This window comes from Bolinopsis microptera, chromosome 3, assembly GCF_026151205.1.
Source record: "Bolinopsis microptera isolate Bmic1 chromosome 3, MBARI_Bmic_1.0, whole genome shotgun sequence".
NCBI classification, from domain to species: domain Eukaryota; kingdom Metazoa; phylum Ctenophora; class Tentaculata; order Lobata; family Bolinopsidae; genus Bolinopsis; species Bolinopsis microptera.
In genome coordinates this window covers 2,577,898-2,602,243 of record NC_087074.1, presented here as the reverse complement: position 1 = coordinate 2,602,243, position 24,346 = coordinate 2,577,898, and the positions used below count along the sequence as shown (strand labels likewise).

The following is a 24,346-nucleotide window of genomic DNA, read 5'->3' as shown; positions in this document are numbered from 1 at the left end:
TGTTGCAGAGGCGATTTTTTGTTTTCGAAATTTGTCGGGAATTTGCGTTTCTTTGCATTTTCTCAAGACTTTGAACATCCTAACGTATAACCGCCGCTCTATCAAAAATAGTCTGAGGTTTAATGGGTGACTGAAGGTGTATTAGTTCTTACTAGACCATGATGATCCTAAATTGAGATTCAGTTATCTGAGAACAGTACTTGATTCTGGTTAGAGACTCAGAGAATGAGTTGAAGTCCGGCTCTTGTTAGACAGCGATCAGATCCCAGCAGGTTATTCTCTCTGTTACTCTGTATCGTGGCGTGAAAGCTTTCTGCGACCTGATCTAGATCCACTGGAGAGGCCCGACCACCGAACCCCCTTATGTAATTAAAGCGGTCCCCACATAGATCAGATCATATCACCAATTAGCTGAGACGATAATTACAGCGTAGATGTGACATCCATCTGCGAGCATATCTCCTAACCTGACCTTAAGAACAAGGTGCCTAAAAACGCTACACATACGTTAAGATCTGACCGCTTGGACTCGTATTACACATAAGTGGTCCGCATAACAAGGGGGAAGCTTCGATTCCAAATAATCGTATATCGAGAGGTAGCCAACTAATAGGTACGGATTCAGTAACAGGCGTCTCAAACATCGTTGACACACACCCCGTATCGGATCCGGGCAACGGCCGCGTCATGCAAGTATACCGGAACACAAATATACCAGCTAGAGGACCACCCCCCTCCATAACACTATCACTAGTAGAGCATCGATGCAACAATATTCACATCTGAACGATGACTCACCCAAATTAAGGAATTTGTGCGCGAAATGAACAATCAACAAAGGCAAAGATGATGGAAATAAAAAATGTGTTATTGCCGTGTATATAGGCGAAAAGGTTAGTTAGAGTTAATTTGTTTAAGTGAAATGTGAATCATGGAGATTTTGGATACAATGAGAACATGATCAATTGTTCAGACAATAGTATACAGGACAAAATCTCATGAGTAAAGGAAATATTTCGATAACTAGTATCAGGAGTGTCAACTTATACTTAACTCGGACGACGACCCTCGTCCCCACTAAAGATAATCTGTATAAATTATAGTTATGACAAGTATACAATCTGTGTAAAAGAACAATGTCAGTCGAGATCACACAGGAAAAAGCATGTGCTCCAAATACCCCTTAGTCACTAGCGGTTGGTTATCAAACACGTGATTGAATCAGAGTGATGTTATCTCATTGTAAACAGGTTTTATTTGTTTTATATCGGGTAGTATGGAAATTTAACACAATTATACTAATAATATTATGTGAACAGATGTCGACATGCGTGAACCTACTCTTATCTTATAGCCCATATTCTGATCAATAAATTCTACTGAGGGAGTCACATCACTAATCACAACTCCAATGGTGTCTCATGATCGGAGCTCCGGGGACACCCGAAAATTGGCCTGGCCGTCGTGCTGCCGGTCTCTGTGGTAGCTTTCGGTTCGTTAGGAGAAACGGTCCACGACGTGTGATTGAGGATATAGAGAAGCAATGATGGGGGTGAATTACAATGATATTCTGATACCCATACTATAACCGAAGTACGGTAAACGACGAGGGTTCCAAAAAACGGCTGGGTCACGGCCCCCGAAGGGCCTGGGTCACGGTCCCGTAAGGGACCTGGTTCACGGTCGCCGTTCTACCGAGAAGCAGTATTGATTGCGAGCGCAGCGACCCAGTAGTGCATCGGCGCTACAAAGCCTGGGTCACGTGAAACCGGGTCCCCGAGTGGCCTAGGCATGATTCCAAAAGGCCTGGTCACGTTCCCAAGGGGGCGGGGGGGGGGTCAGGTCCCGAAAGGAGGCTGGTCAGGGTCCCGAAAGGCCTGGGATCAGGTCCTGATAGGGCTGAGTCACGTCCTAAAAGAGCCCGACTTTAAAATATTTTGGTTTTTACACTTGAAATTCTAAACGCGAAAATTGTCAAAATTATGCGAAATTACGCGAAATGCAGATTATGCGGAATATGCAGAAAATTACAAAATTTCGGAAATGTGCGGAAAACAATAAAGTAATGCGAAATGTGCGAAAACGGTAAATTTTTGCGATCCCGCACCCAGCGCACCTAATAGGTGCCGCTGAGCCTTACTTAAAAATTAAGATAAAATTGTTGTTTTTCCATAATATTTTCTCAAGTAATATCCGTTATAAAACCCAAATAAAAAAATCAACTTGGTGAGTGGATCTTATGAGGGACTGTGAATGAGTATCTTGGGGACTTTCTTCTTAATTGGACAATAAGTGAAGCAACTTTTTGAGTCGAACTACAGTACCTATTAATAAACTTTTCTTCCATCTCGATTCCATGAGTAACAGCACACAACAGACCTTTTAGATTAGGCGCCCATGACACTACCTGACAACATGTATGGAACTTGCCAGTAGTACTCCTAAAGACTCTACATCTTATACATGCCACACCTGACACAAGATGTTGGTTAAAATCTCCCATCTCCGGTCTCCCCCGCAAGTGCACGATTTATTATCATTATTTATCCAAGTATCAGCATTCGTATTGACAATTGTAGAGAGGGTAGTATAAATATAATGTGTAGTAATAGAAGTTACAAGGTTGTATGTGCTGCGGATAGAGGTGTTTTAAGTCGTCTGCGCCACTATGTCCTGTCGGTTCCATGATTTGTCAAAGTTCTGCTAACGATGGATACAATGACCAACCCTCACGACACAGTTCCATTTGTCACTCCTATCAAAGGTTAATTCAGGATCATTAATTGTTTATAGAACTGTTATAGGCTGGGAAACGATCGTGATTTACGCATCTACACAGATTACAGAGCCGCTTATTTCAATTTTCAGGACATGCTTCCATTTTGTTCCCGAGCTATTAAGAAAGGGCAGAGTTGCGCCTAAAAAAATAATTCCACACGGATGTATAGCTCCAACAGTGGAAATGATACCTTGTCTGAAACATGGTTTTCATGATGCAGTCCTTTATAGCACGTCGCGCACCCCATACCATAGATTGATTGCAAATCAAGGAATTTTGAAGGTATCATCCTCAATGTACTACTTGTGTCTTTGGAATCTATTTGGTGCAAGAACTCAAATCAGAGATGACCAAGAGTCTAAGTAATTTGGATAGAGCTACTCTGGCAGGCTCCTCTCTGGCAAAACACCAGTAAAAATTGCACACCTTCTCTCTCTAAAACATCATTTCTGCGCGGCAGCCTAGCGACTCTTCTGAACACTTTCTTCTTCCGGCAAATTTGTGGATTCATATGGAAAAAGCATAACTAAAAAGTTCCCACTCGCCTAAACACAAGTACAACAAACAGCAGTAATAGTAATACTCATATAAAGGACATGAAACGACGTGAGATTCGGCAGAAAAAATTGCAGACTCCGAGTTAACAGAAAGTCGATATCGTGTTAAAATACCGAGCAGGAACCCGTGATTCTCTAAAACTCCTAAAAGTCTAAGTGTCCTAGAATTCAAGAGACGTATCAAGAAATAAGTCAATCGTATTTATTTTAATATTTGTGATTTATGACACCTCTTGGGCCATTTTTTCGGGACCTAAATTAATTTTAAAAAAATTTTTTTTTATTATTTTTTTGACCCCCCCCTTGGCCAATTTTTTATTTCCTTTTACTTGACCAAAGGCCTAAAGAAGCATTCGAACCCAGCCACAAATGTTGAAAAAGAATATTCTTTTACGGTTGTTGCGAAAGTTGATGCGTTGTTCAGTAAACTGGTACGGATATATCCATATAAGCGTCTCGGCGTTATATTATTAGTAAAATTCTGGACTCCTGTTTACAGTCGTTTCTTTCTTCGTAGTCTTTCGGATTTATATATAGTAATGTTGGATCTGAGAATGAACACCGATGCGCGCTTTGTCTTAATTTTTCTTATTGTTGGTCGTTAAGGTAGCATCAATGTTTTTTTGATTGAATTGATAGAAGAAGGAAGTTAGGTGTTTCTATTGGATCAAGCGTCAATGATGTTTAAAACTACACTTGCTACTTTGTTTGGACCTCTCTTCCCAGTTGGGCGCTCCTTGTTAACACATATTTAAAGTACAACGTGTCAAAGTCCCTGAATTAACGTTTGATATCTGATGAGCATGCTTAATATAACTGTGTAAATGGTTTGGTTCAATAGACCCTCTTGCTTTACCCAACCCATCAATACAGCTTTGAGGGTTTGGGGGTTCAAGTAACTTTTCTAATTCATTCCCCGAAACTACTACAGATTAATTATACTTGTTATATTTCCATATTTGAGTGACTTTTATCAGGTAAGTATTTTTGTAAAGAATTAATTCTACGCTTACATACGTAAAGCAGGTAAAATGTCTAAATTTCGTTTGTGGTGCTATTTCCTCGTGTCACTGTACCATGGGATGTCAGCAACAATGAGAATGAAGAATACAAGTTCTACTGAAAGATTTGGCCAAACCCTCTGCAGCTGCGGGCTAAAAAACTCTGTGATGGCCACTAAATTGAGAAGAATATCAGTGCCATTGTTGTGCAAAAGTAGTGGAAACCATCTAAGAATACCTCAAGAGCAGATATGGAGGAGAAGAACTTGATAACAGGAAACCTAGGAGCTTTGAGTAGTGATGCTGATAAAGATCATGAATGACAAATCTGGAAAGCGTCACAGGTTGGACGACCCCTCAGAGATGTTTTGATAAATTTGATCCTGTCGCAACAACCCCAACTATGCCTTCTGAGGTTAGATTCCATTAATATAAAGCAACTTGAATAGTAATCATGTCTTGAATATCTCAATATCATAGTGTTGAGTGCCAAAAAATTCTTTACATAACAATAAATATATATTTGATTGACCCAAATTATCAATGGTTTGGATGTTCTAATAAAAAGTTTCCTTTTCCAGAATGTACAGAAAGATGCTGATGCGTGGGTAAGATAGTGGCATAGAACCAGGAGATCCAATAACAAATACAGATATTAGGATAATAACACTTCTCCGGTGGCCTGTTATTATGACACCACCGGAAAACGGTGGGAAAGTAAGCATAATAGTGGTTGCATTGAAAAAGAAACATGCGTTTACATATTGAACACAAGCTATGGAATAGATAATTATAAAATGTGCTAAAAAATAAATTTATCGTGTTCCTTGAAAAAAAATACTTTGATCAATTTTTTATACATTTAAACTCCTTATCAACAAACAATATATTCTTTTTTAAGTATAAAATATATTAATAAGATGGACTGTCATACCGGTGTGTAACCCGCCAACGAATAATGCGCGGGGAAATATATGAAGGAAGTATGGGAGGAGATTTTTACTCATAAAATGTCGGAATCGGAGGGATAAAACCGCAGAAAAAAAACTAAAGCAATTTAACAAAATTGTAACTAGTACCTGTTTATTAGTACCGTACACATTCCTTGGCAAAATGAGACCTTGGTGTTGTTGAAATTTGACCATTATGGCAATCAGTAACACGATTGTTCATCCAACCAGAACAAATAAACCTTGTTTAGTTTATCGAGCCGCATTGCTCTTGCTTCTCTCAAACCCTTAATAGCTACAGCCACATTTTTCTTACTATAATAAATTGTAACCTACTCTATATAGCCTCCTTCAGTGCCTTCTAAGAACCGGTACTCCTCCTCATTATAAAATGATTAAAGTCTCTAGCATCACTAAGTGCGGGTTAATATTTTACAAAACTTGTTTCATACGAACATTTAAAAGTATTACCTCTGTTCAACGTTGTGGGGGTCATGAAAACTGATGAATCCATAACAGAGGCACATATTAGGTGTCGGTAAAAAAAAGCGAAATTATGCGGTAACCACACCGACTTATAATTAAATGTGCGATAAGGAGCGTAAAAATTTTTTCAATTATGCGGCAAATGTGCAGCGATTTTTGGCGAAATTCTATTTGTCTGCGGACTTCGCGGCGGTTTTCGTTGAGCATTCCTTCACCCAAAGACCGTGAGGAAAGTCGTCTAAAACGTAGAACCCCAGCTCTTATCACCAAATAGGTCTTGTTTTCATAAGTTTTTTACCTGAAGGTATGACGAGCTACTCTAAACCATGATCGAACCTTAGATTGAAGGCAGTTTAGCTGAAACAAGTGGGGGACTGGTCTGTTAGAATCAGAACAGTTTAGTTTGAAGTCGCATCGGATAGAGTCGAATTCAATCCATGCAGTATCTTCATTTCCATTGTGTGGTGAGCTTGATTGGGGCACCGGGAGCACCGAAGACCAGCCCCCGTATTATTAGGGTCCCACGTAAGAGCAGATCATATCACCAATTAGTGTCGTATAATTAGATGTGTTCATCAGTAAATTTACTGACGCTGATGGGCTAGAGACCGGGTAAAGTTTCTCATGTCAACTCTTGTACATCATAGGGCATTGCATTATGAAGTAAACCATATCGTTAAGAGCGGACCCGCGTGACTCGTATATCACATAAGTGGTCGCAATTACAAGGGGAAGACTCTCCATCCCAAAATCGCGTGCTCAATACTCGCCAGAGGCGTAGGCGCTAATCTAACAAAAGCGTCGACGCGAGCCTACACGAAAGCTCTAAACATCGATTGACAACATGCACCCTGTTGTCCACGCGCGCAACGCGTCTGCTCGCAACGTAAACACCGCGCAAAAAACATAGATTACTGACGCCTCATAATGACATAGTGAGTTCATTATATGCGCAAACATTCCATGACGAGGACAACACCCACTATGGAATTGGTGCGAAAGACATGTACAAATCAACAAAGGCAAAGATGAGAAAAAAAATCATGTGTAATTGCGGTTAGGATTCATAAGGGTTAGTTATAGGCGTGAATGTGTAAGTTAATTAATCAGGTATATTTGGAACAATGGAAACATTGGGATCATTGTTAAGACCAATTAGAATACAACCAACATCTCATGAGGGTAAAGGCAATATTTCAATAACGATGATCAGATGTGTCAGACTTTAGAACTCGACACGAGCCCACGGTCCCCACAAAAAGATAATCTTATAATTATAGTTAAGACTAGCTAATAACAATCTTGTAAAAAGAACGAATGGTCATCTATAAAACACAAATAGAAAGCCATGTGCTCCATACCCCTAAGTCCGCTACTTTGTTATCAAAAAACACGTAGATTCGACACATCAAAATATCTGTTCCATATATTGGAAGGACCGTCGACGAGTCCAACTCGGCGCGCGTCCTGGTAGGTGGTAAACCTACAAGGATTCCGTCGCCAAAATTTGAAATTTTGAATATTTTAGAACACCTATATTGTTCTTTCTGAACATGCTGGACGCCTAATATTTTTCAGAGACGGTAGATTATTAAATGTTGCATCTGATCTGAAAAAAATAGGCAAAACGGGTTAGAAATGACGAAGTCATCAAGCATTTTGTGTATCTCGTTAACAAAATTGAATGGGTGATTATGTGACACCGTGACACGACACCGTGACACGACACCGTAATAGGGCAGCCTTTACGATTCCCGTAATGTTTAATTGTATCACGTTGTGACCCCCATGGTCGTTTCACTATGGTCCTGAGTCCTGACGATACAGGCGGGTCATACAACGTATGACAAATGTTTAACGGGGTGGTTAACGGGGTCACCTGATCACGTGATTAGGTTAACCAATCACCTGATCACACGTAATCAATAAACTCGTTATTTTCGTATCTCGGTCATCTGAGAAGCTACAATTCTAATTTTTTCAGGACAAACTTAATTCGAATGGCCCAACAAAATTTAATAAAATTGAGCTCGATCCGATTATCCTTAATTGACGATGTCAATTCATCGCAGCTCGGCGAGGCACAGTAGCGCATCTCGCCGCAAACTATCAAATAAATGCAAAAATGAACCTTCATTTGAAAAAATGAGCACGAATATAAGTCATACCGGAAAAAATTATTTCAATTGGGCATTTAGTGACTGAGCTATTAAGGCCAACATTTGCACACTGAATTTTGGCCCACCCTGTATATGGTATAACAATTAAATCTATCTTTAAGAAAAAATGTTTAATTATTTCTCAACTAGGCTCAATTATCCACCTCACTTGATTCGGCTGACGAACAACTAAGAACCTGTCAATTTTACCTAGTTAACTAATTAATAATTAACATGCTTACCTGGGGACCCCAGGCTATAATTGTTATATGTTTATAAACGAATAAAGATTCGGCGGAATGACAGGCTGAGCGCCGCCCAGTAATTAACATGCTAGCTTGGGAAATGCAATCAGCTCTGACAACTAAGAACCAATCATTACATATCCCCGACAACTGAGAACCTCTGGAGATACTTTAAACATTCCCATTGCTAGGAGTAAACAAATTTGAATCGCCAAGTCGAAGTAATTTATAACTAAGTAAAATGTGGAATGAGTTTTCTTTCTAGGCGGGGATTCAGCCGTTTTTGAGTCGGTACGTAACAGCTGCATAACAATAGTCCTCGCTCGTTCATTTGTCTCAATCCTTTAGCTTCAAATCTCAACTACATTGTTTAATGATCTAAAAGTTTCATTATCGTCGGTCTTGCACCGAGGGTTGAATTTAACGACCTTACCAATTGTTTAATCTTCCAGCTCTCAAACTTTTGAAGTTTAAACTGTCCCTCATTACATCAGAACCAATATAATGGATATATTTCGTTGGTGCACAATAGTGGTGGTCAACAAACTCCGCACCAGTAGCCATATAGTACTCCGTGCATATTAGTCATGATGCGATGAGGAAAAGTCTTGACTGAAAACACAAAAACGTGAAACTTATTAAAAGACTACCGATCCAATTATGGTGAATATGGTATCGCAGTGGCTGATACGAGAACCAGCCCCTTTCTGATAAGTTCATTGCATTTGCACGCTTCAAACATTCCAAGAATGCAATTTCACCACGTACCACGTGATACGATTCAGCCAATCAGAGAACAAGAATCCGAAAAGTTAAAGCTGCGCACTATTAGAAGGCCTAAAATAAAACTTTTTGCGATTATTCAAAATCTACGTTGTGGATGATGATTAATCACTTTACAGTTACACTTGACTGTCACGTGACTTTTTCAACCCGTTCTATAGCTGGTCCTGAACGACTACTCGAAACCTTAACCCTTTAATTTGATCCCAACCCTAACCCTAACCCGATCCTTAACTAAAGCATATGCTTAAACCCTAACCCTAACGAAATATTACACTAACTTCCTTTTGATGCGCGGCTTAGTATTAACGGATGATACTCGTAAAATATTTGTTCCAAACTCTGCGCGCGTCCTGGTAGGTTATAAACCTACAAGGCTTAATATTGAATCGCGCTACAAGTGAATGTGGAGTATAAATATCCATAAATGTAGTTATAAAAAATTACGGGCGCGCGCTACTGCAAGCGCAAGGCCAGGGCTTTGGATAAAGCAAGTTGTAAACTCGCCGCGCTCGAGTGCGCGGCCGGCTGTATCGTGGCTTTCGCCCGGATACTTCCACTAAATGAACTGAAAATGGGGCGTCACGACGTGATACAAGCTGATTGATAAAGTTGATTGGTAAATTGTTCCCAGGAAAAGTTACTGGCTGGCGGTGGTACTAGAGTTGGTTTAATTTAAACAGACGGCTCGACCTCGCGCGCGACATCAAGCATGATTTGCACGCGTGGCGCATTCCACTGTTCAAACAGCTAGCACGTGACACAATTCAGCCAATCACAGTACAGGAATCCGCAAAGTTAAAGCTGTGTACTTTTATAAGGCCCAAAATAAGACTTTTCGCGATAATTCAAAATCTACATTGTTTTGAATTTTCCCCCTGGGGGGAAACGTTATTTTTACAAGGCGAACATTTTGTTCAAAACCAGACGTTTCTATCTTTTTTATTTTCGAAGTTAGGCCCCTACCAGTAAGGGTTTCTGGGGGCGCGCGAAAAGTGGCATGCAACGTATGTCAAGCGCGCCTTGCGAACTTTAAAGGAAAGAAAAACATTTATTAATATAGCAAATGACTGATAAAATTAAATATACAAAAATTTAAATGTTAAGATAGTATTAAACAATCGAATTTGCAGGGTTTAATTTGATTTTGTTGTCCTATAGTAATATGTGAGTATGGACTGACCAGTAGTACGTGACGGCCCATGGTTTGATTCACAATGTCAATCCTTTGCATCTCGCCGATCTGCATAAGATCTGTGGTTGTGAGAAGCATTATTGGATGCGCGCGCGCGACCCAGTAGTGCATCGCGCTACAAGCCCATGGTTTAATGTTACCTAGCTCGCTAGTCTATTAATAAAACAAATTAAAAGTTTGCTTCTCTTTGCAAATGAATTTCATTTTTGGAATGTTTCGAAAGAAGTTTTAACTTGTAGGTTTACAACCTACCAGGACGCGCGCCGAGTTGGACTCGTCGACGGTCCAATATATGGAACAGATATTTTAAGAGTATCACCCGTTAAAGTTTTAACAAGAATTGAAGGTGCCAGTTATATCAGTAATAAGGAAAAACACAATGATTATTTGTGGTTTCATCCTTATGTAGCAAAGAAACGTTTTATAAATCTTTACTCCATTGGGAAGTATGAATAAATTAAATTTTTAATGTTGTTGTTATTCATGATTGATATTTGATAAATTATTACTTTTAAATTTGATGGAGAAATAGTTACTGTATATTTTTCCATGTGACGTGCAATGATATTTTGTAGACATTAGTGATGATGTTATGTCATAATTTTTACTTTACTTTTTACTTTCTCTCATTGCTCTATAGTCTATCTTACCTGGGTACCTCAGGCTATCATGTTTATAAACATAGATTGACGCACCGTTCACAAGCAAACGCCACTTTGGTCTACTTGATGTGAGGTGTCTCAGCTACATGGGTTGGGGGTCCCCCCCCCCTTTTTTTTAAAAGGCGGAATGACAAGCTGAGCGTGGCCCAGTAATGCTCTATCCATGATCCAGAGCCCTTGCGCTTGCAGTGGCTTGCGCCCGCAGCGGCGCGAAAGCACATGGTTTGGTGAACTTCTCTCAGGAAGCTTGAAAAGAGCGCCGTGCATAGGGACTGTCGTGCCAGGTAAGGTTAAATGAAGCCAATATTTAAGTGGAAAGGTACTGTGATGAAATGTCGTTTATCAGATACAGACTGCGATTCGATCTGCTCAGAACTTGTTTTTATCTTTATCAGGGGTTACAGAGGTGTCACAATTTTTCCAATCACTGCAATAAGTGATTTGGACCTTAACCTGATCAACACTCCTAGATTATAAAAGGTTGGGGAGTATTTGATGGGGGAGGGCAGCTGAACCACTTGTTGTTGTGAAGTGATTTTGTGAAATGTTATTTTTAGTTGACCGTTTTATAGATTACAAAGGGTTTTAGTTTCTAGCCTGGTTTTTACAAATTTTCTACCATTTGAAAAAAAAGAAAAAAAAGGGGGGACCCCCAACCCATGTAGCTGAGACATCTCACAGCAAGTAGACCAAAGTGGCTCTTGCTTGTGATCAGTGCATCAACTACCCGCCGAATTGTCATATGTTGTATGACCCGCCGTGCACGAGTGCGCGGCTCCCCCTGTATCATCAGGACGATAAAGTTTCACCATAGTGAAACAACCGTGGGGGTCGCAACGTGATACAACCGAGTTTTATCCGAGAGCATACCGGCTAGGTCATTGGTGCTTTCGGGATGGGGGTCGTTCACATATTACGTAATCAGCTAAGGCCAGGGGGGAGGGGGGGGGAGGGGTGTTTCCGAATGATTACGCTAGTGTAATTTTGACACAATAGCTATGTGTATTAAAACTAAAAAATATTCCAAAAAATGATTACGTAATATATGTAAACGACTCCATGGAGGTTAAATTTTCCCTAACTTCTGATGAGTAGAGCGAGCAGTTGACTAGGAGGTAACATGGTTTTCTACCTTAATAGGCTCAAGCCGTTTGCTAAAGAAGCAATAAATTTACCACCAGTCTTATATTGGTACAAGGGGGTTTGTTATTGGCCCCTGTTAAGGTTGTGGCAGCTGTTGCAAAGCCTTATTAAGCTTTTTCAAACATCAGGAATTTGACTGATCAGGCCTCATTTGTATTTCGATGGGGATCCCAGATCCTTACATATATCATACTATTGTGTCCAATGATTTGTTAGGTCGCCAAACCTGTAGCAGAAAAATGGCTTTTCTTACTGTAACAATTTCCACCCATACAAATTTTCTTCATTACGTGTTACAATATTTTTAGAAATAGTCTTTAAAATGGATGTTAAAGAACATGGATTGAAAAACGAAACTATCAAACCTTCAGCTGCAAATGTAGGTGTCGATTCCCAAAATAACACATCTCAGGATACTGAGGAAACTAATCCCAATCTTCGATGTTTGTATGAAAGAACTTTAGTGTCTTCTGTATCTTCATTTCTTGCTTTAAGACTGACTAGAATTGAAATTACATAGCAGATAATGGAACTCAAACCATGAAGTCAAGGAATACAGTAATTAGTATCGGTGTTGGAATTGTTGTATTTTGGTTAGCTCGCAGTATGTATGAAAGAGGTGTTTGTTTACCTAGAGTGCAGAACCTGCAACACAACCCTCACAGATACGGGGAATAAGGGACTTATTTATGAACATATTTGATCACTGATCAGCTATATTTTATTGGCCATACGTATTGTGAAACATGAAATTGAATCCCACAGCGCTTCTAATGTGGTTAGTCCTAGAATTCTGCCCGCAGATGTGAAGCAGATAAAGATGATATAAATCTAGTCTTCAGCTTGGAATTTTTATTCTTATTTTCATTTTACTGTTATATTCTGTGTTACATTTTATCTTTAAATAAAAGTAAATTTCGTTTTAATAAATTCGAATTTAAAGTTAGGTCAGTTACATGAAGTTCTGCTTAAAATTTACAATGTATTCCATACAACGCCGCTCTTTTTGACACCACAAGACAAAAAGGTTCCAACAATTTCTGTTTTCATGTTTGTTAAGCCTCTGGATTCCTTAATCTTTGTCCTAGAAGTTTATTGTTTCCTACTTCTTGTTGTACCAACACCTCATTAGAACAATTATTAGGAGGGACATCACTGTTGTATACTGTACAGTACACTCAGTTTGTTTTTATAAGACGCGATTTTTATAAAGGCAAAGTCTTTAAATTAAAATAGGCTTCAAAATGGAAAAATTAAAGTTGCCTCATAAATTAAAGACCGTAAAATGGTCCAAATTGGGACCGAAAAAATGTCACCGAATTCTACCTGTTATATTGGGGGGGGGGGGGGGGGGTGTCACGTCCGTCTATGTCCGCTTGTCTCATAGAATCCAAAAAGGACAGGACATAGGCGGACATAGACGGACATAGGCGGACATAGACGGACATATGCATAGGCGGACATAGGCGGACATCAATGGACACCTAAATTGCTAAATAAAATGTTCAATTTTTGCTGTTATGGGGGATCATGTTTTTTGTCCGTTCGGTACCCTATATTTTCAAAACGGACAAAAAATAGAGCGGACAAAAATGGACAAAAACGGACAAAAATGGAAATAACATTTAGATGCTTCCTCCTCCTACTCTTCCTCCTCCCCCTGGGTCTTCCTGATTTTCCTCAGTCCTCTTCCTCCTCCCCTCCTCAGTCCTCCTCCTACTCCTCCTTCTCGTCCTCAGTCCTCCTCATCAGTCCTCGACAGTCCTTCTCCTCCCCAGTCCTCCTCCTCCTCCTGAGTCCTCCTCCTGGGTCCTCCTCCTGGGTCCTCCTCCTCCTCTTCATCCTCCTCCTCTTCCTCCTCAGTCCTCCTCAGTCCTCCTCCTCATCCTTCTCCTCAGTCCTCCATCCTCCTCCTCAGTCCTCCCCCAGTCCCCCTCCTCCTCCTCCTATTCAGTCCTCCTCCTCCTCCTCCTTCCTAGTCCTCCTCAGTCCTCCTCCTCCTCCTGAGTCATCCTCCTCCTCCTCCTCCTCTTCCCTCTCAGTCATCCTCCTCAGCCATCCTCCTCAGTCCTCCTCAGTCCTCATCCTCAGTCCTCCTCCTCCTGGGTCCTCCTCCTCTTCATCCTTATCCTCTTCCTCCTCGGTCCTCAGTCCTCCTGGGTCCTCCTCCTCATCCTTCTCATCAGTCCTCCTCCTCCCCAGTCCTCTCCCAGTCCCCCTCCTTCTCCTCCTCCTATTCAGTCCTCCTCCTCCTCCTCCTTCTCAGTTCTCCTCAGTCCTCCTTCTCATTTCTCCTAAGTCTTCCTCCTAAGTCCTCCTCCTGAGTCCTCCTCCTGAGTCCTCCTCCTCTTCCTTCTGAGTCCTCCTCCTGAGTCCTCCTCCTCCTCCCTCTCAGTCATCCTCCTCAGTCATCCTCCTCAGCCATCCTCCCCAGCCATCCTCCTCAGCCATCCTCCTCAGTACTCCTCAGTCCTCCTCCTTCTCAGTCATCGTCAGTCCTCCTCCTCAGTCCTCCTCAGTCCTCCTCCTCCTCCTGGGTCCTCCTCCTCCTCCTCATGGGTCCTCCTGGGTCTTCCTGATCCTCCCCAGTCCTCTTCCTCTTCCCCTCCTCAGTCCTCCTCCTACTCTTCCTCCTCCCCTCCTCAGTCCTCCTCCTACTCCTCCTCCTCGTCCTCAGTCCTCCTCATCAGTCCTCAACAGTTCTCCTCCTCCTGGGGCCTTTTCCTGGGTCCTCCTCCTGGGTCCTCCTCCTGGGTCCTCCTCCTCCTGGGTCCTCCTCCTCCTGGGTCCTCCTCCTCCTGGGTCCTCCTTCTCCTCCTCAGTCCTTCTCCTCCTCCCCCTCAGTCCTCTTCCTCCTCTTCCTCCTCCTCCTCCCTCTCAGTCATCCTCCTCAGCCGTCCTCCTCAGCCATCCTCCTCAGTCCTCCTCCTTCTCAGTCCTCCTCCTTCTCAGTCCTCCTCAGTCATCCTCCTCAGTCCTCCTTCTGGGTCCTCCTCCTCCTGGGTCTTCCTGATCCTTCTCCTCCCTCTCAGTCATCCTCCCCAGTCATCCTCTTCAGTCATCCTCTTCAGTCATCCTCCTCAGTCATCCGCTTCAGTCATCCTCCTCAGCCATCCTCCTCAGCCATCCTTCTCAGCCATCCTCCTCAGTACCCTTCAGTACTCTTCAGTACTCTTCAGTCCTCAAAATGTTTGTCCGCTAATGTCCACCAATGTCCGCTAATGTCCACCAATGTCCATCCAAGTCCGCCAATTTCCGTCCGAGTCCGCCAATGTCCGTCCAAGTCCGGCAATGTCCGTCCGAGTCCGCCAATGTCCGTCCGAGTCCGCCAATGTCCGTCCGAGTCCGCCAATGTCCGTCCGTGTCCGCCAATGTCCCAAAAAACACGTCTGTTGTCTCATAGAATCCAAAAAGGACAGGACATAGGCGGACATAGGCGGACATGACACCCCCCCCCCCCCCCCCCCCCCAAATTAAATACACTGAAGCTGAGTGTACTATACTATATTTTCTTCCCATGTCTATTGTCTATTTGATTGTATATTATGACAAGTTCTCTAAACATACTAGATTGCAATCAATATTCTCAGGAAATAGGCTATAAAATGGAAAAAGAAGAAAATGGAGTAATTAATGACAGCACCAAACTACCAAATGTGCCAGGATCGCTAGGATTTGACCCCAAAAATCTTACCCCTCAGGAAAAGGAAGTAGCCAATTCTGTTCTTAGATGTTTGTTAGAAAGCACTATTGTGTCCTCTGGAACTGGATATCTTGCCTTCAAACTAGCTGGAAATTACATTTCGACAAAGGGAAATGCTACTATGAAGTCATGGAGTTCAGTAATCAAGTTTGGCGTTGCATTTGGTGCATTTACTACTGCCCGCTCTATTTATGGACGAGGTGTTTGTTTACCCAGGGTAAGGAGTTTACCACCCTCACCAATAAAAGACGAAGTTATGAAAATATTTGATCAACGATTAAAGGCAGAGGGTATTATGAATTTTGACCAAATGATGTCCCAAAGTGCTTCTGATATGGTATATCCTAGTAGTGTGCCCACAGAAGTGAAGCCGATAGACACACATGAAGAGCAAATCGACCACACAACCCATGAAACTGATATCGGTTTGAAAGCATTTGATGCAGATAGAAATACTCACTCAAGTTATAAAGGGCGAGATTTTGATAACTCGAAATCTTACAGCTTACCACCTGCTGAGATCCCATCTAAGCATGTGAGGCGAAACAAATATGGTGATATCATTGAAGACGTTTAAAGACGTTGTGTGCAAAGCAAGCAATTTTCATTGAACTTGTGAAAATATTTTTCAGTTAATGTTTACTGAGTGAAATATCATAATTGGTCTTAAACATTGGATCAAGATTCAAGCCTCCAGGGTTTGATTATGAGCCAGCCTGTTACAACTGCAGTGACCCTCTGTGTTCCATTTACAGCACATTTAGGTTTAAGAATTGTTTTGTAAATTTTTGAGAGCCCTACTTTTGTACGGTGCGTTTGTTATATTATTATGATATTGTTTGTAGTATTAGCTAATTTATTACGAATATGAGGAAACAAAGTTTTAGAGAATATTTTAAGAGAGAATTCAGTGTTTATCCAGCAGTATAAGCCATCAAAACTAATTTGTTTAAACGTGACCCAACAACTTTGAAAACCAGTCCATCATTGGTCATATCTTCAACAATATAGAAAGAAAAACAAATTTCCGTTCAAAGTGTCTAAAAAGTTGTACAAATTTGCTTCAAAACCTAACAATTTTGTAGGGATTTCAAATCTGAGTAAAACCTGTGCTTAACTCGTTATGAGTTTTCTTTTTTGCTTTAGTTTTAACAAATTCTATAATATGTTGATCAGATATTTGTTTTATGGCATCCAGAATCTTTTGAATATTTATGAAGTTTAGATTTCCTAGATTTATGTTGCCAATAGACCTTGTTTACCACTAAACTAAATATTATCTTGCAGTGAATGGCATCACGCCCTAAGTTTTTTGTGGAGCGAACTAAAACACAAAATGACTTATTGAAAGAACTTGTATCAAGACAAACAGAATGCTCAGAAACATCGCACCAGTTTAAAAAATGTCATTCAGCAGCATTGAAAAGTCTTCCCAACAACAAATATCTATCTATCAATTCAAATGACGTGCAGAGGTGTGTTGTGCAGTGAATTTTAAAGAAATTAAAAAACAGCCCTTTCACTACAACCAAACGTCTAGCAACAAATCTGCTTCAGTTTGAATATCTACCAAAATAACAGACCAGTTTGAATAACTAAGTTAACAGAACGCACCACCCAAGCCCATCTCACCTTTTGTTTCAGGAGAATAGACGGACTGATAAGGAAGTTCCGAGTGTCATCCCAACAGGATCTGGGAGATGACCTGCAAGAAGCTACAGAAGAGTACTTAACACAGGGGAGGGAGGAGGATGCTAAAGGAAGGGAGGATGTGGATGTGGAGTATTGTGTCATGCAGTTCCTCATGCATGTCTCAAGGAATCCTGTCAATCAAGCTTACAAACGTGGGTTCAAAAACTCAAATATTCGAAACACTGTTACAATTAGTTACATTACTAATGTGTGACATTAGTAATGTAACAACTACTTAGCTTGCTGGAATTCATATTTCGTTCTGTACTAATCTGGCTGAAATCTTATAAATAGTTTAGATTGATATCCTGTATCTTCAGGAGAGATAGAAGAAGAAACTGAGACGGTAGAGGAGACGGTAGACTGGCACGCTATCCTAGTGGCAGACTTTGAGTACTCTGATCCCAGCGAGGAGGAGATATCCAGTGGGGAGGAGCTGGACAGTGAGGAGGAAAGTGTAGATACCGGCTACTCTCGTCTTCCTCTTGGTTAGTCACGTGACAATGGGGGTGGTCAAAAGACTTGAGCAATCACTGGGGAACTAGAAGAAGTCATTAGCTGGTTATCGTTTGGAGCTTCACAGTTTATTAAACTATATGGATTTTATATTCTGTTTAAATGTAAAATTGATTTTGTTTAACTATTTATTTGTTAACTCTTCTATTTGATTGTGTTGATCATTAAATGAACTCGTGACGTTTTGATCTTGAGTTGAATTAAGGTACGTTGCTAACATCTCGCCGGCATCAACGATGCTAGTTATTTTATGCTGCTCCTCTTATCATGTGAATGTTGCTATATTTACATGCTCCTGATGTTACTTTGCTTAATTTGACAAAAGCATTTATAAATCCTTTAAGCCTCGAAGAATTAAAAGTTATTTTTAAATCATAATATTTTAAAATTATAATATTCCCATTTGAGTCCCTGACTTCGTTCTTTAAAAATACATTAATACTAGAAAACCGGTTATGACAGGGGAGGACCAGTGTTTTATATGCACTGTTTTATATGCACTGACCACAACACAAGCAGCACAAATCAGATTATAGTACTAGTGTTACCACAACAGAGGCACATATTAGGTGCGGTAAAAAATCGAAATTATGCGGTACCACACCCGACTATAAAGGTTAAATGTGCGGTAAGGTGCGGTAAATTTTTACCAATTATGCGGCAAATGTGCGGCGAAATTTGTGCGGGAATTGTGCGGTTTTCTTTTGCATTTTCTCAAGGACTTTGGAAATTCTAAACGTATAACCGCCGCTCTTATCAAAAATAGGTCTGTTTATGTGTTACTGAAGGTGTAGTTCTTTACTAAGACCATGATTGAACCTAATATTGAGATTCAGTTATCTGAGAACAGTGACTTGATCTGGTAGAGATCAGGAGACCGTTATTTGAAGTCGCCTCTTGATAGAGTCGATCAGATCCCATGCAGGTATCTTCTGTTTCTTGTGTGGTGAGCTTGATGATGGGTCACTGGAGAGGCCGACGACCAGGCCCCCTTATTATTAGGGGTCCAACGTAGATCAGATCATATCACCAATTAGTGACGTATAATTAGTGATGTGATCCATCAGTAGAATTTAACTGACCTAGAAATGGGCTAGATACAGGGTAGAGTTCACATGTCAACTCTGTACATCATGGCATTGCATTAAGAAGTAAACATGATCTTTAAGATCTGACCGCTTGACTGGTATATCACATATGTGGTCGCATTACAAGGGGGAAGCTTCGATTCCAAAATCGTATATCGAGAGGTAGGTACTACTAAAAGGTACGGGCTTCAGTAAAGTAAATCGTTGACACACCCTTTTGATCGCAACGTGTAGCAAGTAAACCGGAAAAAATATGTTAGGCTCATAATGATCATAATGATCATTATGCAAACATTCACATGACGATGACTCACCCACTTAAGGAATTGTGCGAGAAGATGAACAATCAACAAAGGCAAAGATGAGGAAATAAAATAATGTGTAATGCGTGTTAGGCATAAGGTAAGTTAGGCATAAGGTTAGTTAGGAGTTAATTTGTTAAGTGAAATTGAATCATGAGATTTGGAACAATGAGAACATTGATCAATTGTTAAGACAATATATACAGACAACATCTCATGAGGGTAAAGGAAATATTTCTATGAACGTAGTGATCAGGAGTGTCAGCTTTATACTCGGATGACGAGCCCTCGGTCCCCACAAAAGATAATCTTTATAATTATAGTTAAGACTAGTAGTACAATCTGTGTAAAAGAACTAATGGTCAGTCTATAAAACACATGAAAAGCAGTGTGCTCCATACCCCTTAGTCTCTAGCTTTGTTATCAAAACACGTGATTCGATCATGTGATGTTATCTCATTGTAAACAGGGTTTATTTGTTTTATTACGTGTAGTATGGTAAAGTATTAACACAATTTAACTAATAATATTATGTGAACAGAGTCGACATGTGAACTCTACTCTGTATCTAGCCCATTTCTAGGTCAATTAAATTCTACTGATGGATCACATCACTAATCATACGTCACTAATTGGTGTCATGATCTGATCTCCCGAATAATGAGGGGGGCCTGGCCGTCGTGCAGCCGGTCACTGTGTGTAGCTGTTCGTTTCTTTAGGAAACGGTCCATGACGTTGTGATGTGATATAGAGTAAGCAGATGATGTGGTGAAGTTACGAATGATAACTGATACACTATAATCGAAGTACGGTAACGACGAGGGTTCCATAACGGCCTGGGTCACGGTCCCGAAAGGGCCTGGGTCACGGTCCCGAAAGGGCCTGGGTCACGGTCCCGAAAGGGCCTGGGTAACGGTCCCGAAAGGGCTTGGGTCACGGTCCCGAAAAGGCCTGGGTCACGTGGTAACCGGGTCACGTGGCCTAGGCATGAGTTCCAAAAGGGCCTGGGTCACGGTCCCGAAAGGGCCTGGGTCAGGGTCCCGAAAGGGCCTGGGTCAGGGTCCCGAAAGGGCCTGGGTCAGGGTCCTTAAAGGGCCTGAGTCACGGTCCTAAAAGAGCCCGACTTTTAAAATATTTTGGTTTTTACACTTGAAAATCTTAACGCGAAAATTTCAAAATTATGCGAAATTACGCGGAAAATGCTAGATTATGCGGAAATATGCAGAAAATTACAAAATGTTCGGAAATGTGCGGAAAACAATAAATTATGCGGAAATGTGCGGAAAACGGTAAATTGTGCGATCCCGCACCCATCGCACCTAATATGTGCCTCTGTACCACAATGTGAATGTGACGTGTCAATTTCAGTGCCGGTGAAGGAACCAGAGATGAGTCCAGCCATGATACCCAAATACGCTGACATTTGCCAGTCTCTTGTTAAGCAGTACTGGAGGAATGATGCTAATCTGGAGCCTATTACTGAGCTGCAGGTACTGATATTATATTATCATTTTATTTATCATCTGCCCTAACATATCAATTAGATGCCGGAAAGCCGCTCAGAAATTTGTGAACTAGAAACTTCAAATTGAGTTTACAGTTACTGTATTAACTACCATATGACTAGAATGAAAAGCATGAATATCAGAGTAAAGGTTATTGCTGAAATTTCTTCACCTGCTCAACAATATCGAATAAGTATTTGTGTAACGTAAAAAGTGTACGTTATAAACCTAATATTCTAACTCTGTACTTGTACAGATACTGCGGGAGATCCTGACAATGCTTCAAGGAGCCCCAACTAGCTTCATATTCCCCGTTTTTGATGAACACAAAGTGTACCTTAGAGAGGATATAACAGTTCAGCACTACTCTCAAGAGGCACTATACAATGTCCTCAACTACTTCCTCGACATCATTCAGATGGTAAGATCAACTAACTTCATTGTACTTTGTGCTTAAACTTTACCCTGAATAGTTTTCTTTGAAAACTTTTCGAGTAGCTTCAGGTTTAGAGTTTCAGAATTTAGATTATATAGAATATGTAAATGAGGATTGGGCGACATCTGTCCGACAGCTGAATTAGCGGTTTCGGACAGGAGTCGTTTTGGGCGACAACTCTCCGACTTTCGGATCACATTCGTATTTCTCAAGCTCACGGGTAATCTTGTGACGTCACAAGCTCTAATTGAAATTAAATCACAATTTCGGACAGATGTCGTTTTTTTGGTAACATGAGTCGGACAAGAGTCGCTGTCGGACAGATGTCGTGTTACCGTAAATGAGACATGTGTTTTACAGAAGTTATAAAGGAATGACCCGGATATTCTGTCAGGTGCAAAGTCTGCACTATGTGAGTGACGATGTGCTGAACTATGTTGCACAGCCCTCCCACCCTTACGGCAGTAGGACTTACCAAGCCTTTGCGTGCGCTATATTCATGTACTTGCAGCAGCTCACAAGCGCAATGTCTATCATTGAGCGCAAAGTAAGTTGGTAAAACATCAAACTTAATTATAAAGATATATTCTAAGTTTTAGAAAACCTCAAACTCGTGCAATGTTTAATTTTATAACTTTAGAGCAATATTGAAAGAGGTCTATGATTCAGTTACTGTCAAAATCTTAACCAACTCTTCAAATTCAGAAGTTCACTTGTATTTCTGGTTTCAGGTAATGAGGCAAAGTGATGTAGTAACGGTAATACAACTAAAGGAATGTATCAGGGGCCAGTGTGAGATAGTCAGCGCTCTTTACGACATGGTACGTGAGCTCCCTCTTTATATGACGTCATACTCTATTCATGATGTCATACTTTTACTCAACTTTCCATACTGTGACGTGTAATCAAGTGATCAGCATCGGTCAACTGTGAGAAATCTTCCAACTCCGTATTTTATTAAACAATGTAAGGTAGAATAATAATAACAATTCAGGTAGAAGAGATCCTGCATGATATAGACTTGGATAGTCCGAGTGTGTGTGTAACCCGACTCATCAACATTTTGTTCAATACACTGGAGTTGTATGAGAGTATGGGCATTCTGTCACAACATGTTACCAAGGTTCCTTAGATCAAATTATTAATTGTTCTCTGACACGATATCAGTCTATTGCAATAATTAGTACCTTATTAATTAAATCATCTTTGTTTATGTTTAGAAAAAGAATAATCCCCTGGGGTTTTACCAAATATTCTGTACCCAAAATAACTCGTTATTTACATTACACCCTCTTCCACCGATTTGCTGTAACTAATTGAGTCACCATCCTTGACAGGTACTGCTAACAGTATTCCTCTGTACTTTACAACCGCTCCTCACCACCATCGACACTTGGCTCTCGCACGGGGATCTCAACAACACCACCGACGAACTGTTCTTAACACGTGACCCTGATATATCCATTTCTTCTACAGAGTTCTGGGAAAGTGGCCTTGTCTTCAAGGATAATGATTTAGGTCCTGACAGCCAGATTCCAGGCATATTTTTACCGTTAAGGGAAAAGTTGTTAAAGGCAGGAAAAGCGATCGAGCTAATCAGTAAGTTAGGAAAACTTGGTGATCCAGACGCGGATCTTTTCCACGTATTCATCAAGAAGTATCTCGGTAAATCCCTGTTAAGCTCAGCCCCAGAGGTTCCCCAAACGACTCTCATCCCGTTTGAGTTAGGTAATGTTGATCAGTGTCAGAGTGACCGTTTGCTGACATCACTGTTCGTGGACATGGCAATGAGTTTATCTCCCCAAAAAGAAGAGGTCCCAATTTACAGCGAGATTTTCAACACTATAGGCAAACTACACATCCTTCCATCTACATCAATCCTGAAGATCCTAGTCCCTCTGATGGAGAAACGCTGCACACAAGTTTCATTCTCTCTCCTCAAAATACTCAGACACGACTTCCACCTGGACGACCATCTTAACACCCTTAGAAAAGTCCTGCTGATGGAAGCTGGCCTCCCCATGTCCACATTCTGCGAAGAAATGTTCAAAGACGTCTACACGGGTGAGACGTTACGAGGGATGACACCGTTCTTGAGGGAGTGCATGTCCCCCTTCACCAACTACTCCAACCACTTGAGAATGGGTGTGGTCAAACAACAGAACCCTACCAAACAAACCACCAGCGAGTTGGACATGTTCCAGTGTGTTAAAGTGGACTATTTGCCGCCATTTCCTGTTGACATTGTGTTAGATAACGAACTGCTGGTTATCTATCAGAAGGTTTTCACACTGTTGCTGCAGATAAAGTACACAGCGTGGTGTGTGTTACCTCTGGTGGTGCAGTCTAACTTGCAACACCCGCTCTCAAACCAGGTACACTGTTTTAGGTACGAGCTTATTAACTTTATCAAGGTGATCCAGGCGTACACAATGCAGAGGGTGCTGCATTGTACCGGTGCTGACATGCGCCGTGAACTGGACAAAGCGCTGGAACTTGATGAGTACGTGCAGATTCATAAAAAGTACTGTAATATTATGGAAGAGTACTGTCTCCTTACTCCGGAATATTCATCTTGTTTGGGTGCTATCAGACATGCTCTTAGCAAGGGTATAAAGTTCAGACGTGTGCTGGATGCTGAGGAGTTGGACAATGTGGCCCTCGAACAGATCATGAGAGATGTACGGAAGTGTATTGAGTTTGTAACCAACTTGGTTAAAAAGCGGAACCAGGTGGCCAGCGTGCCCCAGCCTCATTTCGATTGGTTGGAGACTTCATTGTCCTGATACAAAGTTACTGTGTTCCAATCTCGTTTATTTGTATTGTCAGGGAATTTTGTATTCTTTTATTATTGTAATGCATATTTAAGATACGTTGATGACAATTTACTTATTTTATATTATGTAGCATTGTAAATTTTTGATATTTGTATCTTTTGTATTTATTAACGACTTATGGATGCTTTCATTGAATTTCTTCAATTATGATTAAATGTATAAGATTGTGATATAATGGAATTGACCAAAAGATTCTTAAAATTTATATTTACCTTCTAATCTGATTCTCTTCTATGATCTGATGTGTCATGATGTGTCATAGACGCTTGCTAATACTCAGTAAAACATTTATGATATGTGCGCCTAA

At 40.9% G+C, this 24,346-nt stretch overlaps 1 protein-coding gene across 1 annotated transcript; it reads left to right on the top strand.

Annotated features, from left to right (window-relative positions):
- Positions 1-16,929: 16,929 nt before the first annotated feature.
- LOC134813638 (gamma-tubulin complex component 5-like) lies at positions 16,930-24,242 on the top strand. The gene is made up of 9 exons (XM_063821520.1): positions 16,930-17,138; positions 17,308-17,507; positions 17,676-17,843; positions 20,630-20,751; positions 21,023-21,187; positions 21,597-21,749; positions 21,934-22,023; positions 22,197-22,325; positions 22,540-24,242. Exons 1-9 carry the CDS (start codon positions 16,954-16,956, stop codon positions 23,986-23,988), a joined length of 2,661 nt encoding a protein of 886 aa, XP_063677590.1. The 5' UTR covers positions 16,930-16,953; the 3' UTR covers positions 23,989-24,242.
- Positions 24,243-24,346: the final 104 nt, after the last annotated feature.

Excerpts from the sequence above, each read along its gene's own strand:
- LOC134813638 (XM_063821520.1), top strand. The coding sequence starts at position 16,954 with ATGGCATCACGCCCTAAGTTTTTTGTGGAGCGAACTAAAACACAAAAT. Across the intron at positions 17,508-17,675 it reads TGTCAATCAAGCTTACAAAC|GAGAGATAGAAGAAGAAACT; the intron begins GTGGGTTCAAAA and ends CTGTATCTTCAG. Across the intron at positions 17,844-20,629 it reads CTACTCTCGTCTTCCTCTTG|TGCCGGTGAAGGAACCAGAG; the intron begins GTTAGTCACGTG and ends TGTCAATTTCAG.